This window comes from Nicotiana tabacum, chromosome 13 (assembly GCF_000715075.1).
Source record: "Nicotiana tabacum cultivar K326 chromosome 13, ASM71507v2, whole genome shotgun sequence".
Classification (NCBI taxonomy): Eukaryota; Viridiplantae; Streptophyta; class Magnoliopsida; order Solanales; family Solanaceae; genus Nicotiana; species Nicotiana tabacum.
Genome location: NC_134092.1, coordinates 5,062,474 through 5,077,571, shown reverse-complemented (window position 1 = coordinate 5,077,571; position 15,098 = coordinate 5,062,474). Strand labels below are relative to the sequence as shown.

Below are 15,098 nucleotides of genomic sequence, written 5' to 3'. Positions count from 1 at the left end.
ATAGTCCACGACTCAACACAATGTATATAAAATCTAAAACATAACCACAAGGATGGGAAAATAACTCATCATAGGACAACGCCTTCTTTAATCCAAAGTTTAGATAAATATATAAACACCTAAATTTAAACTTATTTAATTAATTATATGCAGATGAAAAATCCAAAATGTGATTATTTCCAAGAAATATCAAATCAACCAACACACGGAATTCACATAAAAAATACAAATGGTAATCACACCAAATTATCATATAAAATACAAAATCGACAAATAAGGAATGAGGCATGACAAATCAAGAATTTACTAAGTTCTAACGATTTTCCAATTTAATACATAAAGGCGTCTACGAATTTCAACCGATATAATTTGCACATCTAAACCAAGTACGTACTCGTCACCTCGCATACGTAGTTTTCAATTACGCAATTTTCACATAAGACTCAATGCCTAAGGGGTAATTTCCCCACTCAAGGTTAGGCAAGATACTTACCTCGACGAAACTAAGTCAAAGCTTTAAATGATCTTCGCGAGTAAATCCACCTCCAGACGGCCCAAATCTGAAATTTGCCCTTTAATAATACTACGATGGTCCACCACACTAAATAAATTTCAATCTACAATAATGCAACATAATTGCACCAATATTAGTAACAAATTTTCAGAATTTTGGTCATTTAGGCATTTTTTCAAATACCTATAGTGTATAGCATTTTACTACCTCTAGTAATGGTATTTCTTCATGCAACAATCCCTCCTTCCCATAAAAAAGAGATACTAAACTATCCTTTGTCTACAAACAACCTTCTTTAGCAAACATTAAAATCATCAATGAACTCACATCCACCCAATTGTTGCTAATTAATTTATTATAAAATCTCTACAACATCCAATAATCTAGTTTAAGTATTTATGGCTTTCATGCACCATCCAATAAGTGTTAATACTTATTTCTTGATCACATACTTATAATAAATCCATACATGTAAGTCTAAGGGTGAGGGATTACCTTTTTGTAAGAAATCTTGTTAAACTCTCCTTTGAGTTCTTGAAGAAATTTCTTGAAGATCTAAGTATTTTATGTGTAGATTTCATCAAAACTAGTGTAGAAATGATGGAATTTCATACCAAGATAATGGAGATTTCTTACCTTGAAGAAGAGAGGAGTTGGTGGTCTTGAGAGAGTGGAGAAGAGCTCCAAAATCCGTCCAAGTGAAATGGGGGAAATGAACCCCCAAGGTGAGTACTTAAAAATGCTTCAGGTGGGGGTAGCATGCCAGCGCCAACTTCTATACGTCATTGGTTTTTCAAACTTGTTGAGAGGGCTAGCGTGCCATAATCCGCGCATTGCACGAACCCTAGCACGCTCCCAGTTATTTTCTATTTCATTTCTTGCTTCTCCACTCACCATCATTTGATACCTTGCTATGATATAGACCCGAATTAACTTCAAACTTTGCACACAAGTTATAAATAAAATAACTAAGCTATTCCAATTTTCAGAATTGAATTTCGACCCCGATATCAAAAATTCAACCTTCAGTCGAACTATCCAAAAATCTTCTATTTTCTAACTTTAGCCAAAATGCGTTCAATTGTCTTACGGAATTCCAAATTCAAATTCGGACATACGCATAAGTCTGAAGTTACCATATGAAGTTATTGACATCATCAAAATTCCATTTCGGGGTCGTTTGTTCAAAATTCAACTCTTCGGTCAACTCTTTCCATTTAAGATTCAAAAAGGAGAATTGTTCTTTTAATTTAATTCTAAATCTTCCTAAAACCAAACTTGACCATACACGCAGGTCATAATAAATATTACCAAGCTGCTCGAGACCTTAAGTTGCTGAACGAGGCGTTAATTCTTAAAATGATAAGTTGGGTCGTTCCATTCTCCCTATCTTAAACATACGTTCGTCCTCGAACGTGCCAAGAATCTTTTTGAGGACTTTAATATACTGAGTGTATTTACTACACACATACTCGCGGGTGATTCTATGTCACCGCAAACTTAATAGGGATCCGACAACATCATCTAAGTGGAGATTATTTCTTTTATCCATATTTGTAAGATTTAAAGCCAACTCCTTACACTCCAATCAATTTCAAATGCCAAATTTTTCATATTAACATACTGTATTAGTCTCAACCGGCTGTACAATTTTGTGCCCATACCCACATTATACGTATGACCATAACCACATTTCTGATCATAATAAACGTTCATAATTAATTCCAGCATCCTCTATTAATCTCATATTAACCAAAATCTCGTTTCAAATTTTTCACAACACTGACCTCAACACGCGAGGCATGAAGACCTCATAATTATTTATCCTGATTAACGGGTTGCATTTAACGCCACCTAGGCACTCACCTCATTGGCTAAAACTCAACAATTACAACACGAATATGGCAAAATATGCAGTGAAACACATAAAATATTTATCAAATAAGCCTAACACGCATGACTCCCTATTAGTACTATAATATAAATCAAATTTCACAAAGAGAGAATTTAAAGAATATGAATTTAACCACAAGTATCTCATCCTGATATAACTTCCACCACGACACGTAGCCTGGGTTAAACATATTAAACCACGAGAATTACATCCTCAACTATGAATCATAAGTACTTTGCACATTGTGCCAACTAAAATTTTCCTTTTTTTTTGATAAATTCGGTGAAATAATTTCACAACACATAATGAACCCCTATACTGGTAGGGCATATAATTCATAAATATTTAATAGATTATCCCGAAATTGCATCAAAACTCACTATAGTGAGTAACAAAAAGTCACTTTTGGACTCAAAGCCCTCAATAGTGTGCAAAACAACATGATAGACATGGGCTAACACTATCAAATCTCCCAACAGGGCTAAAAACGTGAGTGGTGTACAAATCACAAACTTTCCCTACATGGAGCATGATAGGAGGTCTCACATCGATAATCAGAATTAAATCAAAATAATAATAATGCTCATTTTATTATAAATTAAATCATGCTCGTAACGACACCATCTGGTGTATTGGCCTCGGCCAAGTCATAGCAATTATATCAACGGGCTGGGCCTCCCCCTCTTGGGTGTCCTATACTCGCCTGTCCTCCACCCCTAACTGGTTGTGCATGTGGGGTAGTAACTAGAATAGAGCCTGTAGCACGAGTGTTTTGATGAAATCCACCTCTCCCAAGTCTGGGACAATCTCTCATGATATGCCTAGTATTACCACACTCATAACAACCCCTCTGAGGTCGCGGCTGCTCGTACTAAGTCTGTGCCGGATAACTGGAATAACCACTATAAGAACAATATGTCAGTAGTGCACTAAAAGTATTAACTGGAGCACTACGAGTACTCTAAATTGCGGACTAGGATGACCGAATTTTCTAGCCTTCGCCATGATGGATGCTAGATGCAGAGTAGAATCCACTGAATCTTCCAGAATTACGAGACATCTTGGCCTCTTTAGACTCCCTTTCCTCATTCCTAACACGTTCTAACATTCTGGCAATCTCTACTACCAGCTGAAATGGAGTATCAGACTGCAATTTTCGAGCCATGCATATTTTAAGTTCCTAATCGAGCCCCTCAATGAATCTGTGGACCAGCTCTCTGGTTGTAGGAAACAAAACAGGTGCATAATGGGCTAACTCACTGAACCTGATGGCATATTCTGACACTGTCATGGTGCCCTGACTCAACCGTTCAAACTCTACCCTCTTCATAAACTTGCCACCATTGATATGTTGCTCCTAACAACGGAAATATAGTAAGGCAACTCCGCTCACTTCCACAATTCCCATGGTGCAGAGAATACGGTGACACTTTTTTTAGAAATCCCTGAGCGTCCTCTGTAGTTGTGGCACTAAAAGTAGGTGGGCTATACTTCTTAAACCTATCAAGACCTCTCAAGTCTCTTTTGTTCTTCTTCTGATACCTCTGGCCTAACCTCCAGTTGGACTGGCACTACACCTTGGAACCTGACTTATGGGGACCTGCTGCTCTGGAGTACGGGCTATAGGAGTCTGAGCTACTCCCCCAATATATGAAATATTTGGTGCAACAAAGATCAATCCCGCCAGAGTAAATGTACCAAACATGTTCAGGAACTATGCTAGAGTTTCCTGAAGTCCGGGGGTAACAAGAGGCGTCTGTGGTGCCTGTCCCACAACTTGAGATACTGGTGGTTCCTCAACTAACCCTCTAACCGGTGTTCTAGCTGTGACACGTGCCCTTCCTCGGCCTCTACCTCGGTCCCAACCTCTTACGGCTCTAGCAGTATGCACGGGTGTCTGCTTAGCTAATCCGGTAGCATGTGTCCTCACCATATGTGAGAGAATAGAGATACAAAGGCTCAAACTCCAAAATCAACAAATTTGCACGACAGGAATGAAAGAAGTAGAAATTTCCTAACAGTTTTATAGCCTCTCAAAGATAAGTACAGACGTCTCCGTACTGATCCGCAAGACTCTACTAGACTCGTTCGTGACTCGTATAACATATGAACCTAGAGCTCTGATACCAACTTGTCACGACCCAAAATCCCACCATAGACGTCGTGCTGACACTTAGTCTCTAAGACTAGGTAAGTCGATTACAATTACATTTCGAAGCTAGTTTTAAAAAAAAATAATTTAATACACGTGTCGGAACCAACAACGGAAATAATTCTAGCAATCTCCCAAGACTTGTAATACTGAGTCACAAACTCTAACTAGATATATTAAATGATCTTAAGGATCGAATATACAATACTTTTCGAATAATAATTAACAGTACAATAAAATGGAAAGGCTCCAAGGGACTGCGATGACCAAGCAGTTGTACCTTGAATCCTTGCGATCAACACAATAACACTGCCCGAGTCCAATATCTCCAATATCTGGCTCTGCACAAAAATGTGCTGAAGTATAGTATGAGTACACCATGGTCGGTACCCAGTAAGTATCAAGATTAACCTCGGTGGAATAGTAACGAGGTACATTCAAGATACTCACTAGTCAAATAACTTGTGCAATATAGCATTATATAATAGTACTGGAAAACAACTAGCAATAATAACAATAAAATTAACCAGTGATATAAACAACAAGGCAACAAGAACACCATAATTATTACTCAAAACGAATAAGGAACACAAGTACAAGTAATTAAACATGTCCTTCAAATATAAATCTTTCACATATAATTCTTTCGAATAAATACCTTTTGAATATATTTCTTTCAAATAAATATCTTTCGAATATACTTCTTTCAAATATATTGTTTTCAAATAAAAGTCACTCTGTAACACCTCATTTTATAATCATAAAACACGGGTCTCAGCCCACTTTTATATTTTTGTAACGCAAGTCTCAACCCACTATCACATTTCTACGCCACCTCGTACCCATATTTTTATCATAACTGCACGGACAACTCACATGACAATAATACAATTATCATATAATCACGACACCCCGTGCCTACATCTCATATCTCAACTGCATGGACAGTTCATATGTCAATATCATAATCATCATATTTTCACTGCACCTCATGCCCACATTTCATATTACATAGCCACAGGCTCACAATTTCAGCATGGATCAGACTATTATCAAGTTTAACGAAACAACAAGACAAGTTGCACAAGTTATAATAATAAACACAAGGAGAATCACAACATTACACAAAAATCATCAACACCATAATCCCACATCATCATATAAAAATCATCAACATAATAACCCCACATCATCACATATCATCCCTGAATAACCCTATATCATCACATATCATCCCTGACAATAGCTACCCTTATCTCTCCTATAGCCACCCTTATCGTTGATATAGCCACCCTTATCACTCCTATAATAGCCTCCCTTATCACTCTGTTTAATAGCCTCCCTTATCACTCTGCCCAGATAATATCCTCACACACATAACAACAGTGAAATGCCACCCTTATGGCCACATAATGTCAACAATGGAATGCCACCCTTTAGGGGCGAATTTTAGATTTGAGCCGTCCGGCGGTAGATTCACTCGCGAAGATCATTTAAAGCCTTCACTTAGTTTTGTCGAGGTATATATCTTGCCTAACCTTGAGTGGGGAAATTACCCCTTAGGAATTGAGTCATATGTGAATATTTTTTAATAGAAAACCATGTACGGGTGGTGACGAATACGTACTTTGTTTAGATGTGCAAATTATATCGGTTGAAATTCGTAGACGCCGTTATGTATTAATTTGTCATGCCTCATTCCTTGTTTGTCGAGTTTGTATTTTATATGATAATTTGTTGTGATTGCCACTTGGAGTTTTTATGTGAATTACGTGTATTTGTTGATTTGATATTTCTTGGAAATAATCACATTTTAGATTTTTCATCTGCAAATAATTAATTAAATAAGTTTAAATTTAGGTGTTTATATGTTTATCTAAACTTTGGATTAAAGAAGGTGTTGTCCTATGATGAGTTATTTTTCCATCCTTGTGGTTATTTTTGAGATTTTATATACATTGTGTTAAGTCGTGGACTATCTGTTGTGAAATTAATTGACTTTATTGTACCTTTATAATGGTTGTGGCCTACGGAAAATTTGTAAATACATACTTTTGGCCATTTAGGCATTTTATCAAACACCTAGAATGCATAGCATTTTACTACCTCTAGTAATGGTATTTCTTCATCCAACAATCCCTCCTTCCCACCAACAAGAGATACTAAACTATCCTTTGTCTACAAACAACCTTCTTTAGTACCATTAAAATTATCAATGAACTCACATCCACCCAATTATTGCAAATTAATTCATTACAAAATCTCTACAACACCCAATAATCTAGTTTAAGTATTTATGGATTCCAAGCACCATCCAATAAGTGTTAATACTTATTTCTTTCTCATATATTCATAATAAATCCATACATGCAAGTCTAAGGGTGAAGGATTATCTTTTTGGAAGAAATCTTGTTAACCCCTTTGAATTCTTGAAGAAATTTCTGGAAGATCTAAGTATTTTATGTGTAGATTTTATCAATACTAGTGTAAAAATGATGGAATTTCATACCACGATAATGGGGATTTCTTACCTTGAAGAAGAGAGGAGTTGGTGGTCTTGAGAGAGTGGAGAAGAGCTCCAAAATCCGTCCAAGTGAAATGGGGGAAATGAATCCCCAAGGTGAGTACTGAAAAATGCTTCAGTTGGGGGTAGCGTGCCAGTGCCAGGGCCAACTTCTATACTTCACTGGTTTCTCAAACATGCTAAGAGGGCTGGCGTGCCATAATCCACGTGTTGCACGAACCCTAGCATGCTCCAGTTCTTTTCTCTTCAATTTCTTGCTTCTTCACTCACCATCATTTGATACCTTGCTATGATATAGACTCGAATTGACTTCAAATTTTGCACACAAGTTGTAAATGAAATAACGAAGCTATTTTAATTTCCAGAATCGAATTTTGACCCCGATATCAAAAATTCAACCTTCGGTCGAACTCTCAAAAAATTTTCTATTTTCTAACTTTAGCCAAAATGCGTCGAATTGTCCTACAGACTTCCAAATCCAAATCCGGACATACGCATAAGTCCGAATCACCATACGAAGTTATTGACATCATCAAAATTACATTTCGGCGTCGTTTGCTCAAAATTCAACTTTTCGGTCAACCCTTTCTATTTAAGCTTCAAAAGTGAGAATTGTTCTTTTAATTTAATTCTGAATCTTCCGAAAATCAAACTTGACCACACACGTGGGTCATAATACATTCTACGAAGTTGCTCGAGACCTTAAGTCGTTGTACAGGGCGTTAATTCTTAAAACGACAAGTCGGGTCGTTATAATTTTTACCCAAACAATTATTAAATATGTACAAAGATTAAATATTGAACCTATTAAATTAGATGAGATGTGGTAAAATTACGAATCTGAACCCATAAAGTACAAATTCTGATTCCGCCTCTCGGTACAACCCTTCTCCGAAATCAGGGGCGGAGCCAGAGTGCCGACTGCGGGTTCGGCCGAACCCAGTAACTTTGATTCAAATTGTGTATTTATCTTAAAAAGTTCATTGAATATGTACGAATTATTAATTTAAAACTCAGTAACTTAGAAAGATTTGACTCCTGAATTCATAAGCTTGAAATCTTGGCTACACCTCTGTCTGAACCCTGCATAAATGCGAGATACTTTGAATTGTACTTTTAATTTGTATTTCTTCCTTTTCACTAGCTACTCCATAAGCAAATACATAACTTCATTTGCCTTAAATTATGTGTCTTACTTTGCTTTTTAGTATGTCCCAAAAAGAATATCATATTTTCTTATTTAGAAATAATTTACCTTTAAACTTCATACTTTACTCTTTATGAAATGATATGCAAATATCTATGCTTTGTTTTAGACCACAAATTTCAAATGTCTTTCTTTCTTTCTTGAATTTCGTATCAACTCAAACACCATTTATATAAATTGAGACGAATGGAGTATTATTTTGAAAAATAGTATAACAGGTATATATCTAGGTTCCCCATTTTAAGTCGAAGAATTTTTGCTCTCTCTCTCTCTCTCTCTCTCTCTCTCTCTCTCTATATATATATATATATATATATATATATATATATATATATATATATATATATATATATATATATATAAAGAATATTACATGTTATAAATTAAAATTCGCTAATAATAGTAATTTTATTTACATAATTGTTAAATTATTTCTTAATTTGGCATTGGTTTCAAGATAGTTGAAAAACTCTATGCGTTTTTGGAAGGTCATGGTGGATCCAGATGCTCCAACCCCAAGCAACCCAAACCTGAGGGAGTATCTGCACGGGTAAGTCTAGCTTATAGCTATGGTCCATCTTTTATTTTATTATTTCTCTTCTTTTTCTTGCACGTATGTCAAAAGAAAAAAACAATTCTTAGCTTTGGCATGAAATCACACTTTAAATTAGAAATTCCGTTAAAGGTGTTCAAGATTTAATATATACTCCCTTCGTTTTAATTTACGTGAATTATTTCCTTTTTAGTCCGTGCAAAAATGAACGAATCATTTCCTTAGTTGAAAATAATTTACCTTTATGGAATGATTTTTAGCCACACAAAATATATGTATCTCATTTTACACCACACGTTCAAAAGTCTTCTTTTTTTCTTAACTCCGTGCCAAATAAAAGGTTCACATAAATTGAAACGGAGGGAGTATATATATATATATATATATATATATATATATATATATATATATATATAAACAAAACTGTTAATTTATTTAGAGAGTATTAATTTTTATATACACAGTATAATTTTCCGATGATTGATGCTAAACTGACCATCCTTCAGTATATGTAGATGTGCACTGCTTATTTGACCTTCTAGCGAGATTTAGGGGTGTTTGTGGTTCGATTTAATTTGATTTTACTTAAAAAGAATCAAACCAATTAAGTTAATTTTTTAATATTTAAACCAAATCAAATGAAAATTTAATACAATTTATCGGTTTCGATTTGTCGATTGTAGAAAACAACATATATATCAGAAAAATTAAAAAATAAAAAATAACTAGCTCCTTCTCCTTTTTATGCTAACTCCTTTAATTAATTTTGCTAGGCTTGTCACAGATATCCTAGCAACCATAGGAGCAAACATTGGTAAGTCTTTCTGTAATGACCTAACCGGTTATTTTGACTTTTAAAATTCCGTTCCCTTAAATAAAACTTTCGGTATGTGCTTTTATAAATTTATGACTTGCAGGGATGGTTAGTTCGGGATTTGAAAGTGTTCGGGTTGAAATCAGAACACTTGATTCCTTAAGTTGGCCTTAAAATGCTAAGTTTGACTTCGATCAACATTTTGAGAAAACGACCCCGGAATAGAATTTTGATGATTCCAACAGTTCTGTATGGTGATTTTGGACTTAGAAGCGTATTCGGAATTTTATTTGGAAGTCCGTAGTTAAATTAGGCTTGAAATGGCTAAAATAGGAATTTAAGTTTGGAAGTTTGACCGGGGGGAGGAGGGTTGACTTTTTGATATCAGGGTCGGAATCCAGTTCCGAAAATTTTCATAGCTCCGTTATGTTATTTATGACTTGCGTGCAGAATTTGAGGTCAATCGGACTTGATTTGATAGGTTTCGGCGTCGTTTGTAGAAATTGAAAGTTTCAAAGTTCGTTAGGCTTGAATCTATGTGTGATTCGTATTTTTAGGGGTGTTGAATGTGATTTGAACACTCGACTAAGTTCGTATGATGTATTAGGACTTGTTTCTATATTTGGTTAAGGTCCCGAGGGGCTCGGGTCAGTTTCGGATGCCTAACAGATCATTTTTGGACTTGGCTTGATAGCTTAAGTTTTGGTTTCTGTAGGTTCTGGTTTCCTTCTACGCGATCACGTGAGAAGGTATGCGATTGCGTAGGGTTAATTGGGCAGCTGAAATTTTTTTCTATGCGATCGCATGGGCAAGTACGCGATCGCGTAGGTTTGGCAAACTGTGTTATGCGAACACGTGGTTAAGACCACATTCGCGAAGAGAAAACGAGGCAGAACTTGGTCCACGCGCTTAACCTTTTGCGATCGCGTGGATGAGTATGCGATCGCGTGGAGTTATCCGCGATCGCATAAGCTTAATTCTGGGCAACCTTCTTTTGTTTTTCGCGATCGCGTGCCTTTGGCCGCGATCGCATAAAAGAAATCAATGGAGCAGAGAGTTTAAGTTCTGAAAATGGGACTTCGTCCCTTTTTCTATTTTTAATGATTTGGAGCTCGGATGGAGGCGAGTTTTGGGAGATTTTCAGAAAAAACATAGGGGTAAGTGTTCTTAACTCAATCTTGGTTAGATTACCCGAATCTATCACTGTTTTTATCATTTAATTGGTGATTTAAGTTGAAAATAAATTGAAAACCCTCTTGGATTGAATTGAGGATTTGAGGGTCGAATTTTTATTGGAATTTAGTTGTTTTAGTATGATTAGACTTGTGGTTGAATGTGCATCCATATTTCGTAACTTTCGCCGTATTTCGAGACGTTGGCCCCACAGGCAATATTTGAGTTAATTTCGAATTTTATTGAAAAATATAGTATTTTCTTATGGAATTGATTCTATAATTTTTGTTGACTGTATCAAATTAATTATGACTAGATACGAGTTGATCAGAGTCGGAAAATCGAGGAAAAGGCATACTACGTGATTAAATTAGAGCAAGTCGAGGTAAGTCACTTGTCTAACCTTGTGTGGGAAAAATTTCTCCTAGGATTGGTATTGAAGTGATAAATTTTAATGTGCTGAGTATCGTGTACACGAGGTGACGAGTGTGTACATAGGCTAAATGTGGAAGATTATGTCTTTAAATTGTGTAGATCATTGTTGCATATTAATTAAATAATTTCACCTTGTTATATTCTTCATCATTGATTTAAGTGTTTATAATTTAAGCTGCTTGACCTTTTCCTGCTAATTGTTTTACCTGTTTAGTTGGAACTTGGTTTCTTTTATTCTGTGCATTATTTGAAGGTTGATTTTCTTTAAATTAAATATTATTAATACGAAGTATTTGACATTTTTTTAAATTTGGTATTTAAGCAACGTATTAAAGATTTTAAAATATTATTGTTGATTTATTTTGGCATGAGCCGTGAGCTCTTTATTGTGGAAATATATTATTGTTGATTTATTTTGGCATGAGCTGTGAGCTCTTTATTGTGGAAATATATTATTGTTGAATTATTTTGGCAAGTTGAATTATTTGGGCACTTGAGGTGCAAATTGTGATATTGATACGCATGCGGTGGTATAAAGTTTGGGTGTTAAAATGCATGCGGTGAGGTAAGGGTAACTTGATATACGTGGCTAGTAAGGGGAACTACTAGAAGTTATGCGGAGTCCCCTTCTATCTTACTATGCTGTCTTCCTTATTTATTTTAGACTCTGATGTATAGAGACGTAGAGAATGAATTCTTAGAAGCTTGTAACTTATTTCTACCGGGTTTTGGAAGTTGTAATTATTTGAATTATAGTTTATTTATTTCAGATATTTATTATTATTCTGCATTGATAGGCTTACAGAGCACTAGGTTCATAGGTGTTACGAGTCACAAGTAGGTTTAGTAGAGTCTTGCGGATCGATACGGAGACGTCTGTACTTATCTTCGGGAGGCTATTGAACTATTAGGAAAATGTTCACTTCTTTGATTCCTAATCGTGCGCAATTGTTGAAATCAAAGTTCTAAGCCATTATCTTTCTATTCCATCATAGATGGTGAGGACACGCACAACTGGATCCGATGATCAGACACCCGTGCCCCCTGTTGGAGCCGCAAGAGGCTGGGGTCGGGGAAGAGGCCGAGCCAGAGGCCGAAGAAGACCACGTGGTGCAGCCAGAGCACCTGCCTGAGCTACTGCAACAGAGCCACCAGTAGCTCCAGTTGGAGAACAAGCACCTGAGACGCTTGTTACTACTCCTGCACTTCAAGAGACTCTTGCCCAGTTTTTTAGCAGGTTTGGCACTTTAGCTCAGGCATGGTTAATTCCACTTGCTCCTACCACATTTCAGGCCAGGGGAGGAGCACAGACTCCCGCCGTCCGTACTCCAGATTCACGAGCCCAAGTTAACCATGACCCGAAGGTTATACCAGTGCAACCAGTTGTCCCAATTCGGCCTGAGATTAGGACAGTAGTTTCAGAGGGGTTTAGCTTCAGAGGATGCTCAAGGTTTTCTGGATGAATATCATCGTATCCTTCGTACTATGGGTATTGTGGATTCCAGTGTAGTTTCTTTCACGACATTATAGTTTAGAGGAGCAGCCTACCAGTGGTGGCAGGCATATGAGTTGGATAGTCCCGCTGAGGCATCTTCACTCACTTGGACTCAATTTTTAGATATGTTCTCAAGGGAGTATGTTCCTCAGAGTCTTAGAGATTCATGGAGCATAGAGTTTGAGGGGTTGTACCATGGTTCTATGACTGTGTCAGAATATGTGGTCCGATTTAGTGAGTTGGCTAGGCATGGACCAGCCTTAGTTGCTACTATTCGAGAGCGGGTTCGCAGATTTATTGTGGGTCTCCACCCTAGTATCAGATTCAGTATGGCCTGAGAGATAGAGATGGACATCACATACCAATAGGTGGTGAAAATTGCTAGAAGATTGGAAGGTATGTGGACTCGAGAGAGGGAAGAGAGGGAAGCTAAGAGACCCCGAGATTCTGGCACATATAATAATTCACGTGCCCCAGTTGCAGCCCATCATGGTAGAGGTTATGTAAGCCGTCCTATTCATTCAACACTTCTTGCTTCTAGTGGTATTCCGACTACTCCCAGGCCTTAGGTTCCCTATTATGCACCGCCAGTGTCTTCTGTACCTCCTATACATGGTGCCTTCAGCGGACAGTCTAGTCGATTAGGCCCGAGCCAGTTCCAGTAGCCTCATTCTCCGAGGGCTTGTTTTGAGTGTGGTGACACTCGTCATATAGTGAGGGATTTCCCCATATTTAGAAGGAGTGCCCCTCCATAGATTTCTCAGGACCCACCCATTCCACAGGGCCCTCAGGCATCTCAGGCCATGATTACTGCACCTGTTGCCACTCCACCTGCACAGCTAGCTAGAGGTGGAGGTCAGAGAGGTAGAGGTTGCCCTAGAAGGGGTGGCCAGGCCAAATATTATGCCTTTACTGTTAGGACAGAGGCCGTTGTATACGATTCTGTTATCACAGGTATTATTCCAGTCTGGTATAGAGATGCATCAGTCTTATTTGATCCAGGCACTACTTATTCTTATGTGTCATATTATTTCGCCCCGTATTTGGGTGTATCACGTGATTCCTTTAGTGCTTCTGTTTGTGTATCTACACCCGTAGGTGAATCTATTATTGTGAACCGCGTGTATCGGTCGTGTTTAATTGTTATCAGTGGTTTTGAGACTAGATCTGATTTATTATTGCTAAGTATGGTGGATTTCGATATTATTTTGGGCATGGCCTGGTTGTCGCCCTATCACTCTATCTTTGATTGTTACGCCAAGATGGTGACATTGGCTATGCCAGGTCTACCGCGGTTAGAGTGGAGAGGTACCTCGTATCATGTTCCTAGCAGGGTTGTTTCATTTCTTAAACCTCAACGAATGGTCGAAAAGGGGTGTGATGTGTATCTGGCCTATGTGAGAGATATTAGTATTGATACTCCTACTATGGAGTCAGTTCCTATAGTAAGGGAATTTCCTGATTTATTTCTAGCGGATCTCCCGGGTATCCCACTCGACAGGAATATTGATTTTGGTATTGATTTGTTATCGGGCACTCAGCCCATTTCTATTTCACCATATCGTATGGCCCCAGCAGAGTTGAAAGAATTAAAAGAATAATTATAGGAATTGCTTGATAATGGTTTCATTCAGCCCAGTGTATCACCTTGGGGGTGCTCCTGTCTTATTTTTAAAGAAGAAGGATGGTTATATTCTGATGTGTATTGACTACCGTTAGCTGAACAAGGTTACAGTAAAGAACAAGTATCCATTTCCACGTATTGATGACCTATTTGATCAACTTCAGGGTGCCAGGGTATTATCTAACATTGACTTGCGTTCAGGGTATCATCAGTTGAATATTCGGGAGCCAGATATCCCGAATACTGCTTTTAGGACTCGATATAGTCATTATGAGTTCCTTGTAATGTCATTCGGGCTAACCAACACCCCAACAACATTTATGCACTTAATGAATAGTGTATTTCAGCCCTATCTTGATTCTTTCGTCATTGTGTTATTGACGACATTCTAGTGTATTCTCGGAGTCAGAAAGATCATGAACAACACCTGAGGATTGTGCTTCAAACTTTGAGACAAAAGAAGTTATATGCAAAATTTTCAAAGTGTGAATTATGGCTTGATTCAGTTGGATTTTTGGGCCATATAGTTTTGTGCGAGGGGATCAAGGTAGATCCGAAGAAGATTGAAGCAGTGCAGATTGCTATTGTTCATGCCTTGAAGATTTAGCGGCATTACTTATACGGTGTCCATTGTGAGGTCTACACCGATCACCGGAGTCTACAACATCTGTTTAAACAGAAGGATCTTAATTTGGCAGCGGAGATGGTTGGAG

The 15,098-nt window shown here is 37.4% G+C and overlaps 1 protein-coding gene across 1 annotated transcript in view; it reads left to right on the top strand.

Moving 5' to 3' along the window:
* LOC142167789 (protein VERNALIZATION 3-like) overlaps positions 1 to 15,098 on the top strand; it is a 319,167-nt gene that overhangs the window by 288,295 nt on the left and 15,774 nt on the right. Inside the window, exons 2-3 of the mRNA XM_075227686.1 lie at positions 8,780 to 8,841; positions 9,618 to 9,658. Of these exons, the coding sequence (XP_075083787.1) occupies positions 8,780 to 8,841; positions 9,618 to 9,658 (103 nt within the window). The remainder of the gene's footprint in view (positions 1 to 8,779; positions 8,842 to 9,617; positions 9,659 to 15,098) is intronic.